This window comes from Furipterus horrens, unplaced genomic scaffold (assembly GCF_987537825.1).
Source record: "Furipterus horrens unplaced genomic scaffold, mFurHor1.1.pri manual_scaffold_3, whole genome shotgun sequence".
Classification (NCBI taxonomy): domain Eukaryota; kingdom Metazoa; phylum Chordata; class Mammalia; order Chiroptera; family Furipteridae; genus Furipterus; species Furipterus horrens.
The window spans coordinates 172,102,429-172,126,429 of record NW_028327173.1 but is presented as its reverse complement, the minus strand read 5'-3'; the positions used below and the strand labels follow the sequence as shown (position 1 = coordinate 172,126,429).

The 24,001-nt window shown below is 41.3% G+C and overlaps 1 protein-coding gene across 11 annotated transcripts in view; it reads left to right on the top strand.

The window, feature by feature from the left end:
• Positions 1-24,001, top strand: part of NIN (ninein) — a 97,096-nt gene that overhangs the window by 22,559 nt on the left and 50,536 nt on the right. For 8 of the 11 annotated variants that reach the window (XR_016509817.1, XM_090270853.1, XM_090270856.1 and 5 more), the window contains 3 exons: positions 9,103-9,192; positions 10,736-10,908; positions 23,657-23,696. Coding sequence is in view for 10 of the 11 variants with exons in the window: in XM_090270853.1 (XP_090126979.1) it covers positions 9,103-9,192; positions 10,736-10,908; positions 23,657-23,696 (303 nt within the window). In the remaining variant the exon portion in view is untranslated. The remainder of the gene's footprint in view (positions 1-9,102; positions 9,193-10,735; positions 10,909-23,656; positions 23,697-24,001) is intronic. The other 3 variants (XM_090270855.1, XM_090270858.1, XM_090270860.1) reach the window with 1 other exon arrangement.

The following is a 24,001-nucleotide window of genomic DNA, read 5'->3' as shown; positions in this document are numbered from 1 at the left end:
ATATTGTTTTATGTGTCTCTAAGAAGCAAAATTGTTACAAATTAGGGTAAAATGCCATTGATTGTAAGACATCCTAACTTCAGTGTTCAAATCTAGGTGTGCGTGTATCTTAGAATTGATGAAATATGGTAAATATCTAAGGGGAAGTTTAAACAGTGTTTAAATTTGTATTAAATACAGCCCAGTTTTATCAGATCAGTAGTTATTGGGCTAGGGCTAGGGATTGATTATCAAGGGAATTTAGGGGTGATGAGACTGTTTAATATCTTGCCTGTGGTGGTAGTTACCATTCCATGAATTTTTCCAACTCATAAAATTAATGCGCCAAAAGGATGAAATTTACTCTGTGTAAATTATACCATAATAAAGCCTACTTAAAAAAAAGAACATAAAAAATACAGTCCAGTTTTTGAGACCGAGGAGAAATTATTAACATTTTGTGGCTATAAGGAGCCGGTAATGTGACCTATTTAGACAAACCACAGATGGGAACTCATTTCTGATCCTCACTTGTGATCCAGTTCTTTGTCCCTCCTTCTTGAAAGGCTCCAGATTTGTGTCACATGCACAAACACTGTGTTCCGCACTGTTTGGGTTCTGGACGCGTTTCCCCCTTTTTGTGTAATGGTGACCACCTCTAGGAAGTTTATCCTTAACCTGAGACTTGCCAGAGCCCTCTGGAAGCCCACAGTGAGCCTGAAGGGAGGCTATTGCTTTGATTGCCTTCTCGAGGTTTTCCAGACTAACATTAGAATTTCTGTAGGTGACCGCTGCTGGAACATGAACTTTTGTTCTTATGGGGTCTCACATTTTATTGATGTTTTTCCTTATTTAAGGTTGTTTGTCATTTTGATCACAGTAATGCAGTATCTAGGGACCCTGACTAGAGCTCTGGTGATGTCACTGCATTTTAGTAACTAAGAGCGTAGGTAACATAAGCATATGTTCTATGTTCTCCTCTGGGCTTACGTGGGGGTTTGGGAGGGGCAGACCTGCCACTAGTCCACATGATCCTTTTGCTGCCCTTTCTTCAAAACCTGCACTGTCTCCTGCCAGAAAACTGTCGTAGTAAATATGCAGATTTATGGTGACTGCAAATGTGAAGGGTGCACCCTAGAGTTGTGCAGTGTTGGGACCGAGGTAATGGGATGAGGACACAGACAGTGACTGGCTGAGCTTGGTCACAGCCAGGAAGCAGCATTAATGAATCTGGCTCCAGATGGTGACTTCAGAGTCCAGTGTACCTCGCTGCTGTGCCAGCTGAGACCATAACTTGGACCAGTCTTCAGGACAATGCACAGAAGAGATTTTGATAGTTTTGCTGTGTGCTCCATCCTCGGGATAGGCTGGAGCAGCCCTTGTTACTGACCTGCCCCAAATCCATGTAATGAGGCAGCAGAGTACGTATGGATAGCATTTCATCCAGCATTTATGTCACTTCGCTGGCATTTGGTCTGGCAGGTTTAGATCTAGGATTGAGCCAGTGCCTTAGGAGTGTTTCATCTCCTAGGAGGCAGTGAGTCAGCCCTTCCTCCCACATTCCCCGCATGGTTCCTGAGCAGCTCTGCTTTTTCTGTCTTTGCCCCTCTCTGTCTGGCCCTTCCAGCTGTGTCTGGGGATCATGCAACTCTTTCTGCTCAAATGTTCTCCCACGCACGCTAAACCATGACTCCACACCCACAGGCGGACTGGCTGGCGAGAGACAGAGAGAGAAGGGTCAGGACTCAAATGCAGTATATCAAAAGGCCACCCGAATTCACCCACTCCTTCCTCTTTAGGAAAATAACTATCCCTTAAATCATAGACCATATCATTGTCAGGCCAGAGAGAACACTGACATTTTTCCCATGAGCCAATTGAGACCCGAAGAGGGACATAGCTTACGTGAAGTCCACAGATAGTGGCAGAGGATGAGGAGGCTGATGCTATATCACCAAGGAGTGTGACTTCAGCAGCCTCCAGTTTAAGGGTGTTAACCCTCAAATGGCTGAGGTGGGAATAACCCAGCCCTCAGTCAGTGCAGCCTGGCCAGAGATTCTGACGGGTGGCCAGAGGCAGCAGGGAGGAGTGAATAAGAGCAAGTTTTGCCTGATCATTAGTGACAGGGAGGCCCATGCCCTCAGTATTGGTTGCTTGTTCAGTACTTAATTCATCTTCTACCCTAAGGGCTGTGGTATTTTTGTTGTGCCTTCTGAAATCAGTAGACCTACTAGACTTTGGAAGGTGACTGAAAGCATAGGAGACTATAGTGTATACATAATCATGAATTGATATTTTATAACATCTGAGATTTTTACACATTAAAAATACTAGGTACTGTACCATACCATAATATAGAAAAGCCAGCTTGGTATGGTGGAAAGAGCCTTGAGCCAGGAGTTATGAAATACTATGTCTGCCCTTCTAATTGGGTGTCCGTATATACATCATGACCTCTGTGGTCTTTGGTGGTCACTTTGCATATAAAAGTGGTTGTACTAAAAAATACTTAAAATACATTTAGCTCCAAGATTTCTTTGTATTGTCTTCTAATATCTAAATGGCCTTATCTAATTTTATGAAAAAACTTAGTTTTCTGTTTTTACCTAACATAAATTGATACTAACATTTTGTTTCCTAGGGAGAAATGCCCAGTATATGATATACTTTTATATACCCCTAATAAAAGGCAGGTATATATAAATAATACAAATACAAAGCTATAATAGTATTTTAGACGAAATGGAATTAAGTCATTATTTCTGTAGTCATGAGTTCTACTATTTATAACTTATCTGAAGTACAGTTTCTTTATTTTTTAAAATATTTTTAATCCTCACCCAAGGACATGCTTATTGATTTTAGAGAGTGAGGGGAAGGGAGAGAGGGGATGGGGGAGAAACATTGATGTGAGAGAGAAACATTAATCCTTTGCCTTATAAATGACTGACTGGGTACCGAACCGGCAACCTGGGCATGTGTCCTGACCTGGAATCAAACCTGTGACCTTTCAGTTTATAGGAGGATGCTCCAACCAACTGAGCCACACCACCCAGAGCCAGTTTCTTTATTTTTAAAATTAGAGGCTATGGACTAGATTATTTTCAGCATACTTTTAACTCTGATATTTATGATCCTAAATCTTAGAAGGGAATGCTTTCTTTAAAAAAGCAAAAATAGCTACAATAATTCAACAATACAATGAAAAATACTGAAATTCAGATAAGGGCAGAAAAGTGGGTTGTGGTTGTAAGGAATCCTTTGTAAATTCCAAACTGATTAACATTGCCAGTAGCATAATTCCTTCATATCTACATGTACGATTTAATTTTTAAATTATTTTCCTGGAGTAAGTAAGGGACAACAACTTAATTATTAGTCATTTATTCAGTTTGCTACGGCCTTGGATTATAGGATTTTTGTAATGGAAATGCTGGCGCAGGCTGTAAGCTACATGGCATCAACATGCTGTGTGGGTCTGCTCTCCAGAGATGTTTTCCTTATTTAATGCATCTTGCATTAGATTTCTGTTTGTAGTCAAAAAGAAATGTAGTTAAGGATAAATATCCTCCCTTTGTTTGTCTGGTGAGGGAAAAAAAAAAAACAAAAACGTAGGTTTGGAAAAGCCAAATCATTAGAAAAATAAGACTAAGCATGATTTTGGTGCGGATGACTGTTTTGTTTTTTTTTCATGGTTTGTTTGTTTTTTTGTTTGTTTTTGTCTTTTTGTAGTAAATGTTCCTAATTCCAGATCCCACCCTAATTTTAATTATTTTCCTTATATATTGAGGAAGCTATGACTATAATAAACAGATACCTTTCATTCATTCAGCTGATCTACATTGAAGTAGGTCTGGTGACCAGACTTGGGGCTAGATCCCAAACTGCAAAGATTAAAGATTTATATTTGCAGCTGTATTCAGAGGCCTTGGGGCGGCCCTCCTATCTTTAGGAGTTAGACACAGAGGGCCCAACAGGCATGTTCTGTTGTCCTCTGTTTGGCTCTGTAAGATAAGAAAGAATTTAGTCTCCTGTTCCCTTGGTATCTAAGAGATGCTAACAGTGAGGACCAGAACATTTCTCCACAAATTAAGCACAAAATAAAAGCCCTACCGCTATCACCACCACCAACAGGGCAGGGTGTGGGGAGTCAGTTCATGAGGTCAAGGGGAACAGGAAACACTCATGCCCAGTAGTGGTAAGATGAAAAAGTAGGCACCAAAAACTATAAGAATGCCTTTGGCTAATCAATGCTACTCTCAGATTTTATACTACAGAAATAATTATGGATGTGCACAAAGGTTTGTATAAGGATAGTCATTTAAATAATGAACAAATATATCAAACATAAATATTTGACAATGTATTGGTTAGGCAAATTATGATCTATGTAATCAAAGGCTAAGTAGCTATTAAACTAAAAGTCAGCCTTTAAAAAATATTAAAAGTATCTCATCGTGGTTTTAATTTGCATCTCTCTGATGGCTAGTCATGTTGAGCATTTTTTCATATGTCTGTGGCCCTCTGTATGTCCTCCTTGGAGAAGTGTCTGTTCGGGTCCTTTGCCAATTTTTTAATTGGATTGTTTGTCTTCCTGGTGTTGAGTTGTATAAGTTCTTTATATATTTTGGAAATTAAACTCTTATATGATATATTATGGGCAAATATGTTTCTACCATACAATGGGTTACCTTTTCATTTTGATGATAGTTTCATTAGCTGTGCAGAAGCTTTTTAATTTGATGTAGTCCCATTTGTTTATTTTTTCCTTTATTTCCCTTGTCCTAAAGGATATATCATTAAAAATATTGCTATATGAGATATCTGAAATTTTACTGCCTATGTTTTCTTGCAGGATTTTTATGGTATTGCAACTTATATTTAAGTCTTTTATCCATTTTGAATTTATTCTGGTGTATGGTGTAAGTTGGTGGTCTAGTTTCATTTTTTGCATGTACCTTTCCAATTTTCCCAACACCATTTACTGAAGAGACTGTCTTTACCCCATTGTATGCTCTTGCTTCTAATACTAATTGACCATAAAGGTGTGGGTTTATTTCTGGGCTTTCTGTTCTGTTCTATTGATCTGTATCACCTCATGCCTGTCAAAATGGCTATCATTAACCAATCAACAAACAACAAGTGCTGGTTAGAATGTGGAGAAAAGGGAACCCTAGTGCACTGTTGGTGGGAATGCAGACTGGTGCAGCCACTGTGGAAAACAGTATGGAACTACCTCAAAAAATTAAAACGGAACTGCCTTTTGACTCACTTCTGGAAATATATCCTAAGAATCCTGAAACACCAATTTAAAAGGATATATGCACCCCTATGTTCATAGCAGTGTTGTTTACAATAGCCAAGATCTAGAAACAGCCTAAGTACCTATCAGTAAAATAGTGAGTAAGAAAGCTATGGTACATTTACACAATGGAATACTACACAGCAGTAAAAAGTAAGGAACTCTTACCTTTTGCGGTTCTCAACCTGTGGGTCGCAACCCCTTTGGGGGTCGAACAACCCTTTCACAGGGTCACCTAAGACCATTGGAAAACACATATATAATTACATATTGTTTTTGTGATTAATCACTGTGCTTTAGTTATGGTTGGGGGTCACCACAACATGAGGAACTGTATTAAAGGGTCGCGGCATTAGGAAGGTTGAGAACCACTGGCATAGATGGACCTGGAGACTATTATGCTAAATGAAATAAGTCAGTCAGTGAAAGACAAATACCATATGATCTCACTTATTTGTAGAATCTAATAAACTAAATAAAGTAGCAAGCAAAATAGAGTCAGAGGCATAGAAACATGGAACAGACTAATAGCTGTAGAAGAGGGGAGAGGGAGGTGGGGACTAGTTGAAAGAAAGTGAAGGGATTAGTCAAAGAACATGTATGAATGACCCATGAACATGGGCAATGGTGTGGGGATTCCCTGAAGGAGTAGGGAATGGCTGGGTAGAGAGGGGCAAAGGAAAAAAATGGGGACAATTGTAATAGCATAAACAATAAAATATTTATTCAAAAAATTTTTAATGAGCCTACAACTTTAACCCCAAAATTTTACTTCTAGAAATATATCTAATAGATAGAATGAAAAATGTGTTAATGAAAACAAATATATAAAGTAATTTTTAAAAATGTAATATATGGGTGTGTGCAAAAAATACTCATGTTATTTAACATTAAATAAAAAGGACTGGTGAGAAATTTGATAATGCAACAGTTTGCTCTGGAATTCTGCTGATGTTCTAAGTTTATTTCAACCTCAGTGTATGAGAAGGTTTCCAAATGGGGGACAAACCATGATCGGTTTCTACAAGGAGTCTTAGAGAACTGGTGTGTCCCTTTCATGTCAGCCGTTGCTGAAGGGAAAGGAGATAAAGGAAGAGAAAATGAGGGCAATAATGAGGTGGAGGCAGCTCTGGTTTCTGAGATGACAGACTGGATAACGTCACTATGCATTTGCCACTAATCTTACCCACTACAAAAAATGAGGTCAAGTGAGGTTGGAGAAATTTGCTGTGAAACTGAGGGCTGGGAGGCTCCCCCTGACTTTCCTGCTGTGGGGCCCCATGTGAGTGTCTCTCCCTGATCCCTGGCTCCTGTAGGAGAAGGCTGGAGAAATAATCATATCATCATTATCTACTCAAAAGAGTTTTCTCTTGACCTGTCTTCAACTGCTTTAGGGCTAAGATAGACCACCAAGTCAGACCAATCACCCTTGGAGGTTGCCTCTGTGGCACCCTCGTGGAGTGCTACCCTTCCCCCCTAATACTCCAAGCTACCCCATTACCTTGTGTCTGGAAGCAGCTGTGTTCCAGCAAGGTGCGTTCAGAGTGGCACTCCGCATCACGCTGGCGGCTGTGGGAGTGAAGGGAGGGAGGCGGTGGGCGAGTGTCAGTTGGTTCCCCTGCCTGCAGCTGGCTTATCGCCGGAGGGGCATTCTCACTGACACCATATTTCAATTTTTCTTCTATTTCAAGTACAAGACCTTCTGGTCAAAAGTCATGCAAGTGCATGGTGCTTTATCCTGATTCTGGAAGGTGAACATCATTATCACAGGACTGGAGTTCCTTCCTCTTCTTGGGACAGATGAGACATGGAGTAGAGAATATGGTGTCTGCTCTGGCCGGTGTGGCTCAGTTGGTTGGGTGTCCTGCCATAAAGTGAAAAGCAGCTGGTTTGGTCAGGGTACATGCCTGGGTTGCAGGCTCTCGTCAGGTCACGGCATGTGCAGAGGGAGGGCAGCTGGTTGGTGTTTCTCACATTGACTCCCTCTCTTTCTCCCTCCTGTCCCCTTTCTAAAATAAAAAATAAAAATTAATTTAAAAAATAATATGGTATCAGAGCATCTAATTGTTTAATTTCTAAGACTAGAAGGAACTTTATTTTTTTCTTGGTCTTTTGAACTCTAACTATTTAGAGTTATTATTATTATTTTTTTTTTTTTTTGCCCACCTTCTCTGTAGAGACTGTTAGTTGCTTCCATGTTATTCCAGCAGTCTTTAGGAAATGGAATCCAACCAAGTGTTTGGTTTATGGAATAAAGCCTAGATCATCCAAACTAGGTCAGGGAGGACTGTCTGTCTCAAGTCACCTTACTCGGCTGATGTCTCATAATAGCTTATTAGCTCTCCAGGGTGGAGCCTGAGACTCCTCTAGGCGGGCTGGTCTGGTCTGCTTTCCTTCAAGGTCCACGTTTATTTGTATGCAGTGATGACAAATAGGAGGAATGAAAAATGAGAATGTAGGGAAAATGACCTAGAAGCTGGACAATCCAGACAGAATTCCAAATACACGTTCAAGGAAATAAACCACTGAAAGCGCCACACTCTTCTATCAGTTTGTTTGTTTCTCTGGCATTTCGCACCTCTCCTGGAGCTTGTGACTGGAGCAGTTACTTACATGCAGGTTAAAGGAGGCTGTAGATGTAAGTCATTTTATTTCTTAATCAATCAAATGATCCATAGATAATCTCGTTCCAGTAGGAAACCCTGAACTTCATAAGTTACATCTGGATGCACTCATAAAGCAAATAAACTGTGCCCAGGGCTGCAGTTTTACAAGCCTTCCTTGGGCTGGTAAGGAAAGGGGGAAGGCATTCTTTAGTTTGGATGTGTAAGAGTGTCTTAAAATCCCCACTGAGGCCTCCTGCCTTGTGGACTGCTGCTGTGGACTTTTAAACGCCTGACTGAGATCGATAGGGAGAATTATGGTTTCAGATACTTAACACAACAGTGGCTGTTGACATGTATGTTCTCTCTGGACCTTCTTTCGCTGTCTTTTTCCCTCCTCGTTATGTAATGAGGCGGATGCTCTAACTAGGAGAGGGCACGTGAGTGTCTAAGTCTAAGGAGTAACTCTCTGATTGGTATGATTAGTCTAAGTCTTTCCTGGTCACATGGATAATTGGGGAAATTTGGTATGAGGAAACCTTAATACCCCGTTTATACTTCGTGTGTGCTAATATCTTTATTCCAAAAAGACTATACAGTCTATGAAAACTGAGTTTATTATATAAGTACATTCTGTAAAAAAAAAAAAAAAAAAAAAAGGTTAACCTGAAGTTTGTCCAAAATTGGTTATAATAATAAAATAAATTTAAAAAATTTTCAAGTTCCTGACAATGTAAAAATAGGTAAGTGAATAAATCAACTCAAACCCCACATGGTTCCTAATGGTTCACAACCTATTCCCTTGCATTGCTTAGAAAAAGAGCTGTTTCATAGCTACCACTGCTCCCTACCCAGTGTGGGGTATTGAGTGGTAAATAGCTAAGGAACCATTTCATCCGCAGGTGGGTTTCAGATTAATTACAGTGTTTGTTTTGTTTTTTAAAAAACAAAACAAAACATGGTTGCGTTGTCCCACATTGTTTTTCCTTCGGAAAAAGGGCAACCTGCGTTCAGAGCTCCTCTGCCATTTCCGTCCCCGGACAATGACTATTCTCACACTGGGAAAATCCCATGTTCCATTTTCTGATGTTGTAAGTTTTCCTTTTCCTCTTTTCTAAGCCCCCACCATCATTAGTGGTGTATCATGTTGTCTGCCAGTAAAATTTAAGAATATGTCATAAATTAAGGATGGTTCTGCATTGCCTCTTATCTGACTAGCATCTGTGGGTGTCAGCTGCCAACAAGTAGCTCGGGTGTCTGGGCCGATCCTGAATACTCACAAGCTGACACACTCTCTTCTGATAAAAGGTACCTTCAAATATGCATGTGATTTTCAATATAAATTTTGTATGCCTTAATACTTCCTGTAAGAGAATCACTCAACCTAATACAATGACTTGGCTGGGACTTCTAAAAACCTGGATATAAATATCACTAGAAATTATAGAGCAAGCATAAATACTTCACTCTGAGCTTTGCTGAGCATTTTCAGGATGCTTCTGACCACATCTGTGAAATCTGAGCTTAGATGAGGCGGGCAAAGCGGGGAGGGGGCAGAGTTAGTCTAACAGGGTCACTGTCCTTCCAGGGAAAGGACCAAGTAGTGGTGAACCCCTGACATGGTTTCAGTGATGATAAAGGAAAGGTTTTAGCCTTTTAGCTCTTATCCAATCAACCATCTTCACTTTGTTGGTATGTGCACATACCTCATCTATGAATTTACATGCCTGAATTCAGACATATCTTGTTAGGGTTGTCATGGTCAAACAGAACACATATTATGTTCTCCAGAGAGACACTATGTCTGTACAGATGATAAGAATCAAGGCATTGCCAGTCTTTGTATGTAATAGAGTATTTTAGTCTCCCAATTCGGTGCAAGTTACGAAAGAAAAACAACAACCTGTATCTAAGATGACATTTGCATGGAGTGAAGTATTTATTTTATTGCTTCAAAGTGGTCCTTTGTAGAGAAAGGTCAGTTTGTAGTGGTGGTGGCGGTGGTGGCAGTGGCGCTGGCGGTGGCCATGGTGGTGGTGATGGTGGTGGTGGTGAATGTTGAAGCTGTGACGCATTATGTCAGAATGCTGAAGTCCTTTAATGTCAAGAGGTGACTCTCTTTATACACAAATCTTTTTATTTTGTACGACACTGAAGCTCTTGAAGAAGAAAAAAATCATACACCATTTTTCTTAATGCAGTTTCATGTTTGCTATCTAATTCCACAGCTTTAATTTTATAATGAGCTCTTGATGCCAGGTTTCATATAAGCAATGAACTGTCATTAATTGATTCGAATCTGTTGTGTCAGTTTCTTTGTTCTGTTATCCTGCTTGTCTGATAGATCAGAAAGCAGGATGGTTAACAAAGGAGCCACTGAGGTAGGAGAGGGGTATGTTTCAGACTAATTGGTATGAAGACTAACTTCAGAGTGCTGATGCAGTGTTTGTTTTATCATGATTTTCCAAGACGTTCTCCAATGTGCCTCTTTGTTGGTATGGTCGCTCCCTCTCCCTTTTCTGCAAAACAGCAGCTTAATAAACAGAACCAGTATGACCCCTTCTTTGTCATGATCTTCATTCTGTACTTTTAAGTCAAATCCTTCCTTGCCAGCATTGCATCTCTCCCATCATATGCAGAAGTATAGTTGGGAGTGGTAAAACTATTCAGAATTAGAAGCTGTGCTCTGTATCTGACCTGGTGGCTCACACGCACCCGCGTCTGCCTCACTGGCAAATGGTGGTGGTTTATTTTGGGGCTGGTATAAGAGGCTGCATCTGACGGCTCTGAGTATCAGCTAAGGGCTGAGATTGTCATGTAATGTGGCCTCAACTCTTATCTCCTTGCCCAGACTGCCCACTAGAAGCTCAGCCCAAATATGTTAGAGGTGGGAAACGTTATGGACGAAGGTCCTTACCGGAGTTTCAAGAATCTGTGGAGGAATTTGCAGAGGTGACAGTGATCGAGCCCCTAGAAGAAGAAGAAGCAAGGCCTTCACACATCCCGGCCAGTGATCGCAATGAGGTAAGCAATCGGACAGGCACATGTGTGTGGACCACAGGTGTGGATGTCCATGGGTACCCGCATCACCGTAGTGCAGAGACAGGAGACCTGAGAGAGTTTATGGCTTTTCTTAGTTACCAGCTACTTGCTAATCTTGTTAATTGCCTTTTGGATAATATGGCTAACTTTTCTATTGTTTGAATGTTTTCAACTCTTTCAACTTCGGGAGAGTTGACGTTTCTGTGCATGCTTTATATTTATACATTTTTGGATTCAGTTATCTTCTGATTATCTAGTGTCTGCCATTTCTAACTGTTCTTGGAAATAGATCTCTCCTCCATGACCCTGCTATTTTTAGTTGTGTAAAAAGCTAACCAACCGCAACCCCAAACTGTAAAACAGCATCCATAACAGGTAGAAAATGAAAGCAATGTGTTTAGGCACTTTGAGAGACAGCATCTTACCTTTTGTGTGTGTCTGTGTGAAAGGGACTTGGAGGTGAAACATTTTTTAAATTTGGTTCTTGTCACACCACTCAGTAGTTGTCACAGCTCTTCTTCCTGGTTCCGTGGCACCTGGCACATCAGGCTCCAATGATCAGATTCACCTGCCTCCCTTATCTTTCTGCCTTTCATTTTACACGTTGCCATGATGTACCACTAAAGGAGAAGCAGTAACATTTTCTCGATTCTTTCTTTATGGCTCATTTACCAGCATGCCATTTATAGAACATGATTGAAAATGCCATGCTGAGCAAGCTCTAAATATTCCTTGCACACCCCAGCTCAGCCTGGGGATGCAAATATTTCAGATACTAATATAAACTGGAAAAGAGACAAAGTGTCTCGACTTTCTGAAAGTAGTCTGTGGATTGTAGGTTGATTGGGGGCGTGTGTGTGTGCACCTGTGCACCTTTGTGCGTGTGAATGTTCAGCTTACTACAATTTGCAGGAAGCTTGCTTCAATAATGTCCCCCGCAGTCAGACATCCAGCTTCCTCAGCTTGCCAGAATACCCACAAACCCAAAGGTAACAAAAGAGCCCACGTACTGAGCAGAAATGAAACCGGCCACAAGTATTGCGATTTAGAAGACACATGCCTGGTTAGCCAGTCAGAAGCTGCACCATTTCTTAAAAACAAGCAATGCCTCTTCTCATCCCAGAAGAGAAGGGGCAGCGTCACAAAGATGAGCCAGAGAAGAGGAAAAAAAGTCACTAGAGAAGGGAGAGAGAAGTCGCAGAAACAGTGTAAGAGTAGTGTGGGTAAGAAGTGACAGCTGAAAACAGGGAAGGCCACCAGAAGCAAGAAGGAAAACACTGCCTAGAACATCACAGCCCTGGCGGCCAGGCGGCCTGAGGCAGAGGCCACTTCCCGTCTTGGTTCAGTCCATTTCAGACCCTTTCTTGGGCCCCTTTGAGAATTTAGATAGGGCCATTTCCCCAATAAAACACATATCTTTACATGCACAAAAATTTTACATACACAGTTTCAGGGAGGCAAGTAATTTGCATACTTCAGTTATTGCAGTGTTTGTGATATTTATTTTACTGTCAGGAAGGGTATTGTTTTATTATCCAAAGTCTGTTTAATAACCCTGAGTAGCGTGGAATGTATCTGCGATACTTCTTTATGAAAAAAATGGTTAAAATATGTCTCAACAGTTTAGGAGATTAGCTTTGGTTATTTGGAGAACAGTTTTAAGTCTGGTATCTTCCTTCTCCAATGGTTTTTAATACCCAAGGCATTATTATTTGGTACTAAGAAATTATATGATTCCTTAGTTTTTAATAAGATAGTTTCTAATTGCCACCTGGGGTCACACAGAAAGTTCTTAGGCAGAGCTGATTTTATTGCTGGTAGTATATTTCTTAAAGCCTCATTTTTCTCTTATCTACTGACTTCCATTGAGATTTACTGTTACAGAAGTGACACTCTGGTTTCATGTATAAATGAAGAGTGGAGGCCTCAGTCTGGGCAAAATCTTGCTGCTTGCGTGTTAATAAAAGGGTATGTTGGGAGAATCGTTTCACCCCTGATGTACCTGAGCTTCTCTAACTCCTCTAGAACCTCTCAGGTATTACCTTTTGATGCTAAACACAGGACACTTTTGTGTTCAAGTACCTACCATGAACAGAATGGCTAATAGAGGCCTGGAAGGGGTTATTACTCTCATTGTCTGTTGCCCCAAGGACTTCTCCTGTCTCAGCCTTGATAGTCTATTATATCCCACCCCAGAAAGCCTACAGGAGTTCCAAGTACCGCCTTCTTCACCCTGTCTTTTAAAATTGCTGAACGTGGGCTCAAACCAAAGCTCATCTGGCTGCTTTCTTGCTTAAAAATGAAGTGTTTTGTGAGCTGAAATGAGCATGCCAGTTTTCAAAGCGATTCATCACTTTAAAAAATTAATAGGTTCAGATGTGACATTTTTGATGTTCCTGTTGGCAGTAAGAAAGGCCAGTCCCAGCTTTGTGCAGGAACCATGGTCAGAGGTCACACTCATGGGTGCATACAGTCTGGTGACATCATTTCACCAGTGTGTCAGTCTTATTGCATGCTGTTGGGCCAAGATAGCAGTCCTGTTTCCTGGCCAATTTTCATAGGAGCCTCAACTCAGTTGGCCATCAGAAGTTCACGCTCTGGGCAGCAGGGGCTTGTGCTAGAAATACCTGTATCCCTTCTGCAGAAGCTGTTTAGGTCTTCCCGCAGTGCTGGGTGATCTTTCCTCTTCTAGGGTAGCTCCCAAATGAGGACTCCGGAGAAGAAAAAATTCTCAATGACCAGTGGGATTTATTTATTCTTAATTTATAAAGAGTTCAGAATCTGTCAGGAGTTCTTTATTGTGTTGTTGACTTCTTTTTTCTCCCTTCTGGTTGCCTGAGGCCTTTGGTCTCCTGCCCTTGGGTGTTAAGAATTTATTCCTTGGTTGTGTTTTTTATCAGTGGCTCATACTTCATCTCAGCACCACTGGGCAATATGGAAGGAAGGAGCGAGGCTGGGTCTCCCCCGGTGTGAATATTTCATAAGGAGCAGTCAGATGGAGAGCTGGAGATGAGCCTTCTTGGTTTTGATCACCGGTTTCCTTTGACTCCTGGATCCAGGCTGAGGGGCCGGTGGGGTTTGAGCTTGCCTTTGGGCTACAGTTTCTCCTACTCTCAGATACGCCAGATTTTCCTAGAGTGACTTTAGGGTTTTTTTGATGAAGACAAAAGGACCTGTAACGGTTGTCAGAAGTTAAATGGAGGGGAAATCTGGCTGTTGCTACCCAAGAGAAGACTAATTTTAGCTCTGGGGTGAATCAAATGATTATTTTATTTACCTGAGGACTTGGGTAGGGGTGGGCAATGGAATGGAATGGTGCCACAAGCACCTATAAAAGCTGTCCTCACGGTGGCTTGCTTCCTTCTAGGAACTCATCCTGGAGGGAAATGTGAGCAAACAGCGTCTGTAGGGATAAAACAATAATCCACCCCCAACCCTTCCCTCTAGGGTTGTTCCACAATAGGGGAGTTGCTACAGATGGACAGTTCATTCTGAGGCTCCTGGGTTAGTGGTGCAAAATGGTTTTCTGCATCTTTCCCGTTTATGCAACAAAAATTCTAGGCAATTCTCAGTAATCATACTTCTCTGCAGTCCACCCTCTCCCTGCCACCCAAGAAAACATAGAAAGCAGACAAGTGAGAGTGATGCTGGTATAAATTGCTTTCAAGCAACTAAAATTTTTTTTCTTTTTTCATTGTTTTTTATTGTTTTTCACAACTAAATTTATTTTTAATGTGAGTCCCATGTGAAGCTTCAGGCTTCATTAGTTACAGCGACTTGGAACTCCTCTCATGACTGTTCATGCTGCACCATTGTGACCCGGTGCCTTGGTTGAGAACCCACATGGTTACTAGGGGGTAACATGCTCCACCATCATGGCCTCATCCTCTGAATAGAATCTATCAGAATGAATCTTGTTACGAGGTGTTTTTGATTATATTCGACTTTTGTTTCAGTTCACATATGTTAATACCCTAATGTAAACTGTAAACACTTTAATCATCTTCATCCTACCCTTCCTGCGCCCCCCACCCCCAGCTTTATTTAGGCAATTTGACTCTTCTTTGGTGAAACAGAAAATATCTGACCTAGCTACCATGCATGCGTCCCCTATCAAGTTTAGCTTACAAGCTCATAAAGCCATTCCGTAGGGAAGGACCATTGCTATCTTGCTAAATTTTTAGCACTGAAATGTGTATTACAGAACTTCATTGGGAAACCCTGTCGCAGAATGTGCTAATTCACAAAGGACAGGTAGGTTCCGCCATCAAGCTGAGATGGGCATCCACCTTTCAGCTCAGTGTGCTTATCTGGCAAGTGGATCCCTTGGGAGTCTGACCTCTTATTCTGGGTGCTATTGAAAGGAAAGTGGTGATTTTTTTTCTTTTCATGGGATCATTTTCACTCAGGGAAATTCAATTGGGCATTCTATTCTGAATTAATCCAGACTAACAAAGGGCACATTCTTGATTCCAATGTAAGGTGCGATTAGTAAGAAGGTTTTGGCTATCTTCATTTTTGCTTCACTTCATTAAGAAACAGAAGTGAGTTTTTAGGTTCTAAAGAATACATTGTCCCCCTTTTATATGCATATATGCAATGGCCACTGAACTTACCTTGAACTTTATGCTCCCATTTCTTCTAAGGGTAGGTGGGAGGGGATGGAAAAAACAAAACTAATTCTCAATTCTGTTCTGTATTACTCAGCCCTGTTAGGAAAGGTTGTTCAATTAACACAATTGGGGCAGGGCCATTTTGCTTTCTGCCCTCGTTGAAAACAGGGGACACCTTGTTAAGTGTTTTCCTCCACTGGGAATAAATCGGGTCTAGTAAGATTCTTATCAAGAGCAAGAGGGTTTAAACAATTATTTTTTTCAACTGTAGACAATAATAGTGTAAGCCAGAACCATGCAGTTTAAGTGAGGACCTGGGAGAAAAGTTAAAGCCAATAGCTTCACTCACCCAGGAATGGACAAGCAAATCAGGTCTTTGTGTTGGGACTGTGGGGGTAGGAGGATGGCAGACGGTTGTGGTTTAAAAACTTTTTAAAAAAAAACAAAACTGATTTTACTACCCTACATAAAAATCAAACTTCTTAAAGAAGTGTGAAACTGACTTATCTTCCCCTTATGTTCATATTCATATATGCATAACTTTGCACTTAAATTGTATGAATTATTCATTTACATGGTATAGAGTAAATATTTGATTCTGGAGCAAATGTCTTAAGAACTGAGAGAAATTCTGCTAAGAGCTTTTGTAGTTGAAATGAACCTGTTTTCCCATTACTCCTCCTACATTTTGTTCTAGTCTTTGACTTTGACCGTCTATACACAGCTTCGTTACTATTGCCATTTATTTCCATTAAACGATATGACATTACCAGGATACATTTTATGAATGGAATTCCAGTGTTTCCCTTTATATTTCTTAAGTCTGGTCAGATCATCTGACTATTCCCAGAAAGGAAACACTCATCCAAGATGCAATTGTAGATCACTTGAAAGTGATAGAAAGAAGACCCTTCAAAGTGAATAAGATGTCTCTCATTGTAACACAGACTGCAGCTTTCAGACTTGGAGGCTTTTTGAGCCTTGCTGTTCTGGAAAATCTTCCTGACTTGATCCCAGATGAGATTCCCTTGGAGTTAGCCCCTACCCCTATCTCCTTCCAGGTCAACAATTTCTAATATTTATTTTCTCCCTAGGAAATAGCACAGACAACAAACCAAAAATTAACAAGTGAATTTTAATAATAGTAACATTTTCCAGTTATACACTGTTACATGTTTTCCAAACCGGAAAGCAGTGTTCACTATCTGTTGAGAGCGACTCTGATAAGCTAGATACTGTGAGCAGATATATTTTTAAAAATCCTTTTCCTTTAAGGACTTTAAAAATCAGTGAACCAAAACCAGTCTCCAACCTTGGTAGGAGAGGCTTAAGGCTAAAACTTTTAAATTGAGCATTTTTTTCACACTCTGAAGGCTTTTTGACAACATAGCAGGACTCACCTAAATGTGTGCATTTGAAAATCATACATACATTGGTTCTTGTAACTTTTTGTTGCTTTTTTTAAGTTGGGGTGACATTGGTTAATAGGGTCCTATAGGTTTCAAGTGTACGTTACTGTGACACATGATCTGCATAAGGAACTGATTTGCGTTCTAGTCACGACAGCCCCACGACTGAGCAGCTTTGTGCCTGGTTCAGAACAGAGAGATTAGGAACTGGGCTGTCAGGTTCTTCGTTACTCACTTTGCCTTCAAAGCTGGGATAGCGGGAAATGAACTAAAATCCCAGGACCTGTGTCCCTGCAGAAACAAGAGTCAGCCCTGCTGGACACACTCAGTTTCCAGTACCTAGCCCAGAGAGTGGTTTTATAAATATTTGGGATTATTAGTAAGATGCGCCATAGATGCTGTGTTTTAAAAAGTCCTACAGTTTCAATCATAAGCATTCTCCTAAACCAATCTGAGTTTTTTGTGTTTGTTGTCAGAGACTTCCTTTGCTTAGCTGCTCTTGTAAAACGGACCCTAGAGCTCAGTTTGTTTGGGAAGCTGTTATTCTAGTAAATTTCCTTCCTCTTCTTTATGGGCTTGCTAGGCTTTACACTTTAAAAAAAGCAAAAAACAAAAAAACAACACTGCTTAAAGCTGCTGAGATCAGCTCAGCAACCTCTGCTGAAAAAGAATAGCCCCGTGTGTGCCCCCATAATTGTTTTAATTAGCCATATATTGTGCAGGGCACAAGGTCTGCCCTGGAGCAGATGGTTGGTGGGGGCTGTGACGGGGCTATTGTGGGCAGGGGCCGCGCCAGGCTCTCAGGCTGCAGATGCTGGCCTGGCCCTGGTGCTGGAAGTGGGGATCCAAGAGGCTTAGGCCATCTGCTCTGCAGTCCAGCCAAGCAGGTGTCCATCCAAAGAAAGCATTCCTGAAAGCAGTGACGCCTGCTGGGCCCACGTGGGCAGGGCACATTCATCCAGCTGTAGGAGCTGGCCACAATGGCCAGCGTGACATTGAGATGGACAGCCTACAAGGCGGGTCGGTGTGGGGGTGGGGAGCCCTTTGTCTGCCTGCGGGGGTGGGGGCTGTCTTCTGTGACAACCATTTTGGAGCCAGGCAACCTCTGACCCTCTCCCCTCTGCCCACTCTCAATGGGGCTGTTGGCCAGCACACTTGCCGTGGTCGTGTGGAAGCACAGGCAGGCCCTGCCAGCTGTGGCCACCCAAGGGATACTGTCCATGTTGGGAGGGCCCCTGAGGAAGCCCTGCCCCTAAGCTGAATCAAAAGTTGATTGTGTCACGCCCTGATCAGGTGGGTCAGATGGTAAGAATGTCGCCCCGTACACCAAAAGGTTGTGAGTTCAATGCCTGGTCAGGGCACATGCCTAGGTTTCAGGTTTGATCCCTAGGCTGTGTGCCAGGGCAACTGATCCAGGTTTCTCTCTCACATCACTATTTCTCTCTCTCTCTCTCTCTCTCTTTTTCTCCCCACCTCCAAATCAATAAACATGTCCTCACTTGAGGACTTAAAAGAAAAAGTTGATTTCTTCATTACAACCTCATGCTCAAAGCTGTTAATTTTTACACGTTTCTTCTGGGTTGTTCTTAAAGCTGGCACTGATCTGTCTGCTGTTTCTTTCCTCTGCCTTTGGCCTACTTTTAAATGCCCAGGTAGTAGGAATGGTCATTGTAATATGTATTTACTTCACAGGCACTTAGCACTTAATTTGTAGCAGGCACTGTTTTAAGTGCTTTCCAAATAGGAGTGCTCCCTTGTAGCTGGGCACTGCTGTTCACTTACCCAGGAGGAAACTGAGGCAGAGCGGGAGTTAAGTAATTTGCCCAGGGTTGCACAGTCAGTAGGTAGTGGAATTGAACTGAACTTGAACTCCAGGAGTCATAACTCTGGAGTCCAACCCTTAACCACATCCTTGTTCTGGATGAAATAATAACAAGAGCTAATATTTCCCAACTGCCAGGCATATACTTTCACATGCTGTGTGTCCGCACTTTGCAGATGAAGTCAAGTACTGCGGGGTTGCATGAAATGGCGGGGCCACACATAGCCCAGATCGTCTCTCTGCCGAGACCCTGTGCTCACACATGCCACCGTTTTGCCTCCAGAGTCGGGAGGATCTCAAGTCCCACGGGATGATTTTTAAAAGTTTATTAATACCTATTCTCTCTCCAATGAGAGGCTACACACGATTTCAAGGGAAGAAATTCAAACTCCTCTTTCGTGCATTAGTGCTGAGAACACATCCCAGCAATTGTCCCTCCCTTCCTCCCCCATTTTCCCAGAGATATCTGTGATTATCTCCCTTCCAGGACTCCTGGCTGATCTGTGTCTAGAGGCCACCTGCCAGGCTTTCATTGCAATTAAACGGCCTTGTTCCAGAATGATGCCTACTTTTATTGGTGGTGTTCCAGTAGCTGGATGATCTAATCCCCCAACCTTTTAACCAGCCTTCTCCTCCCTCTCCCCCTGTTTTTTAATTGGAACTCCCGGCTCCAGGCAGTGAGAATGAAAATAAATGAGCTGTGACTGCATGGAATCCCCACCCCACCCCCAGTCCCCCAATTGCAATTTAATAACCACCCTTCAGCCACCATGTGCTTACCTCCCTCTTTATTGGGATGGCAAACTCCCTCTCCAATTGAGGTGGTCTTGGAATGAAAATGTAGCCATTAGCATAATCAGCTTGCTTCTCCTAGCAGGGCTGGTCCTAGCTAGATCTATATTACTTATAGGGCCATGGGAGAAATGCTTGGAAAATTGTTATTGCTAGAGATTTTAAAACAAGTTATCCTTTACCCCACCGCCCCTTGCCCGAAGAGTTTGTGTGAAATCATTTAAGCTGCTGGTGCTGCCTGGGGTTTAGGAAGTTGTGTTCTACCTAATGCCATTGAGTTACGCTGTCTAAAGAATGCCTCTTTGGGATGGTCATAGTCACAGTCCCCAATGTATAGGTTTCAGATGAGTGTCCCTGATCTTTCCACACCCTACTAAGCTTAGGAGATGTTGGTGCCAGCAGCATTCACCCTCTTGAACAGCATTGGGGTTTCCCACCAAGCCTCTCGGCGGCACAGGTCACATTGCAGAGTGGTAAATCCCAGACCAGACGGAGAGAACTTTCCTGTTCTCCACACCCCCATGTCACAGGAATTCATCTGGTGACAATTTGAGGGCAGGTGGGCAAAAGAAACAGTGAAGTTGTACCAATTTATATTACATAAACAACATTTGTAACAGTAAAGGAAATGCAGTTGTTTCCCATATTCCCTCAACCAAATGTATCTACTTTATTATCTCTATTTCCTTCCAGTCTTTGTCTAACTGTATAAATATTTTTGCCAGCAGTAATCATAGTGGAGGTAGCATTTTTGTTATGGTCTTTCATTTAGCATTCCATAAGATGTTTTTCCATGCTCCGACATGGTTTTATAATTATACTTTAAATGACTACATTATAATGTATCATTACACTTTTATGCCCCATTGTTGAATTGTTTTCAGTACTCTTACAAAAAAAAAAAAAAAAAGCTAAATGTACATATTTGTCTGTTTTTATTCCTCCTTTGATTTTATTGCCATAAGAAATCATACGAAATTATTGGGTCAAAGTATAAATATTTTTATGGCTTTTGATACATTAAGTCATTTTCTTTACTGAAAGTGTAATATCTATTTACACTGCTATTAAGAACATATAAACAGGCCTATTTCAAATTATTGCCTTGATGGTAATAGCAGTCATGTCTTTTCTAATTTAATGACAACAAAGTGATTCCTTAGGTTTCATTTATACTTCTTTTATTGCTGTGGAAATGAAACTTTCCCAATATTTGTTTAATTGTGTTGCCTCTTATGCAAATTGTCTTTGTATTCAGTGCATATTTGCTGGAGACTTGGCATTTTTCTTACAAATTGATATGAATAACTAATACCTCCCCAGGGCCACCCAAATTAATGTTTTGAGTTTAAACATCATAAAAAATACCTGCAAACATAAATTTAATATGTACAGTACTACATAAACACATGTCCAATAAAAAGACAACATTCTATAGTGTTTATTATGTGCCAGGCACAATTCTAAGCATTTTACCCAGCTCTGGGAAATATGTACTACTTTATTCCCATTTTATAGATAGAGAAACTGAGGCAAAAGAGGTTAAGAAACTTGTCCAAACCACATCTGGTAGGTGAGCCAGGATTCAGGGCATGGTGGTCCGGTTCTCACCTCTGTGCTGTAAACCCTTCACCTCAGTCTCTTATTAGTTAGCAGTTGAGAATTAGAAAAAGAGGGCAGCGGGAAGCGCTGGCCTGCGGATTGGATTGGAGGCCTGAACCCAGTCCCACACACTCAGGAGATGTTGAAGACAGTATATTGTAGGTTCTTGCTCCTCTGAACTAATTGCTCACTATTTTAAAATGAATTGATAAGAAAGCAAATGTAAGAAATAAACTTTTAAGTAGCACGATACACACTTTGTTGCTTTAGGAATTGCTACTAAGGATCTCATGAAGGTGTGTTTGCCTTTTTTCAACTGTATCCCAGTAGGGGCTCCCTTTATCATTCATGGCTAGTGATACTCTTCTACCATTTCACCTGTGAGTTTGTGTTGTTAAAAACCACCCCCTGCTTGTGATTTGGTAGGTTTTATTTTGACCAAGTGGTTCTTACACGATAGAGGCCTATTTTATTTGTTTTAGGTGGATTTAGTGGAATTTATTTTAGGGTGTGCCCAACATATTATATGCTGAATGAGTTTCCACATTTGGGGTGCCAAAGTAGTTTGAGCGTTTAAATCCTTTTCTCTGTTGGATAAGGAAATAAAAAGGGAGGGACGGATAGGCAGGGTGCTTTTATTAGTAGGGCTTTATTGATTTAAAACTTAAAAAAAAAAAAACACAGTTGAATTCTGCCCAGAAACAATAATGTAAGAACATTTATGGAGGACAACTCCACTTCTCCCTCCCTACCCCTACCATGCTTAGCTGCCTTCCAGGTCTGAGATATGTCTTTATGTGGAAATGTGGGATGATAGAATTGTAATCACAAACAAACAAGCAAAAATCACATTGTACCCTAATTCATTTTCCACAGATACCATGTGTGTTAGTGAATTGTACTGAACTTATATATTTTGAGTTATAGCCTTTTGATTTTTTTTTTTTTTTTCCCGTATGGCAAGAATAATCCATCTCAGCATTGTCAGTTTGTGGTTTCAGTTTAGTGTGGCAAAATTTGATGAACTCTCTGCGTTGGTGCTATCTTCAATATGTTTCTAAGTAAAATATGGAACTGTGACACCCTGGTGGACAGTTGTCCTTCAGTTAAGAGGAGAGGACTATGTGACTGTGGAGAGGGAACAAAGTAGGTGTGCTTAGGTTGCCTGGAAGAAGTACTTCAATCTGTATCAACTTGAACAAGCTGCTACTGAAAGTCAATGTTTTGAAAGTCAACGTTGAATCTAAGAATTGTAGATGGCACACTGTGTGCCATGAGGAATCCAAGCTCTGGAGACAGGAGGTAACCAGACTCATTTTCCTGCTGAGTTTATTTCAGGATTCTAAGAAATCAGTTCATCTTGTACAGTTCAGCCATCACAGAGAGTAGGCTGTTATTTGTTGTCAAAGGTAGCTTCGTTCGTAAAGTTGGCTCTTTGCAGAGACAGCAGCCAGGTGTTGAAAGGGGGGATCCACCTTTCCTTGATGGGGTTTCCTGTGGTTGTCGTAGAACCTCCCAAAAGGAGTGATCAGGCATCTCAGTGATGAGGCCAAGGCCACTGTGGACCCACTCATTGCCACTGGTTGGAGCAGACTGTGCCATGTTGGCCAGTGGAGTAAGGCATGGATTTGAGTTCTGACTTGTGTCCTTGGCTCAGTGCTTTTGTGCACTAACACAAACCAGAGCTGTGGGCTGTGACTTGGGAAAGACTCAGTAGTAACAATAGCATGATAAGGGGATAAAATGGCCCAGGTCAGATACATTTCACTGCTTTTAATGTAACTTACCAGCAATGTATATTTTATTTAACTTGAGCTTTCTAACCTACCTTTCTTCGTATTGTATCTCTACTCTCTTACTGTGCCACAAACACACTAAGCTATTCTTGCCTCCATGCATCAGCAAATAGTAACTTTTCACTTGGCTGTCTCTTGCTTATCCTTCAGGTCTCAGTTTAGACATTGATTCTTTCAGGAAGTCTACCCGGATTTCCCAAGTCTGAAGGATACGTATTTATATATCCTCATAGCATCCTGAACTTTCCAATCATAGCACTTAAGACTACAGTATTGTACTTCCTGGTTTATTTGTTTGGTTTTTGTTTTGTTGTTTTGTCTTCATGTCTTCATTAGCACATAAACTTCTCAAGGCAAGAAATATGTTTGTCCTGTTCATAGTTGTATTCCAAAGATATAGCATAATACCTGACATCCAATAAACATTTATTGAAGAACAAACTCATCAATGCATACATACAAACCCTTATTGGTTGCTCTGGCTTGATTGTATTGGTTGTGATAGATTTTGCTGTTGAATAAATGGCCTCGCAATTGTGAAAGGCAAATCCTTGGTGAGAGACTTCAGAGGCTGTGCGAGGGTCCTGAATCATGTGACTCAGTCAGGTGCTGACTTCAGAGCCAGAGAGCTAGCTGGTCTTGGGGAGACCGCTTAAGTTCTAAAGCATACTAATCTTCTTCTCTTGCCTTCTCTAGCACTGGAAGACACAACGCGGTGAGGAATATGAAGCAGAAGGTAGGAACTGAGAGTGTGTCAGAGAAGCAAGAGCTGCCATTTACAGGGAGCTCTCCACATTCCCCTTTCTGCATCTCCTAGCCTTCTTCCTAATCGCCCTGCATGCTGGGGGCTGCTAAGAAGTAATCTTAAAAACAACAAAAATCCATTCCCAATTGATAGCTCATAGTTTTAAAATACTAACCTTTAACATCATGCAAGATATGGAAACTAAGATGTAGGATTTCACTTATGTGTAAATTACTCTTTTATATAGACTATGAAATTCATCTATGAAGAGTCCTCAATTAGTGACCCATCTCTTG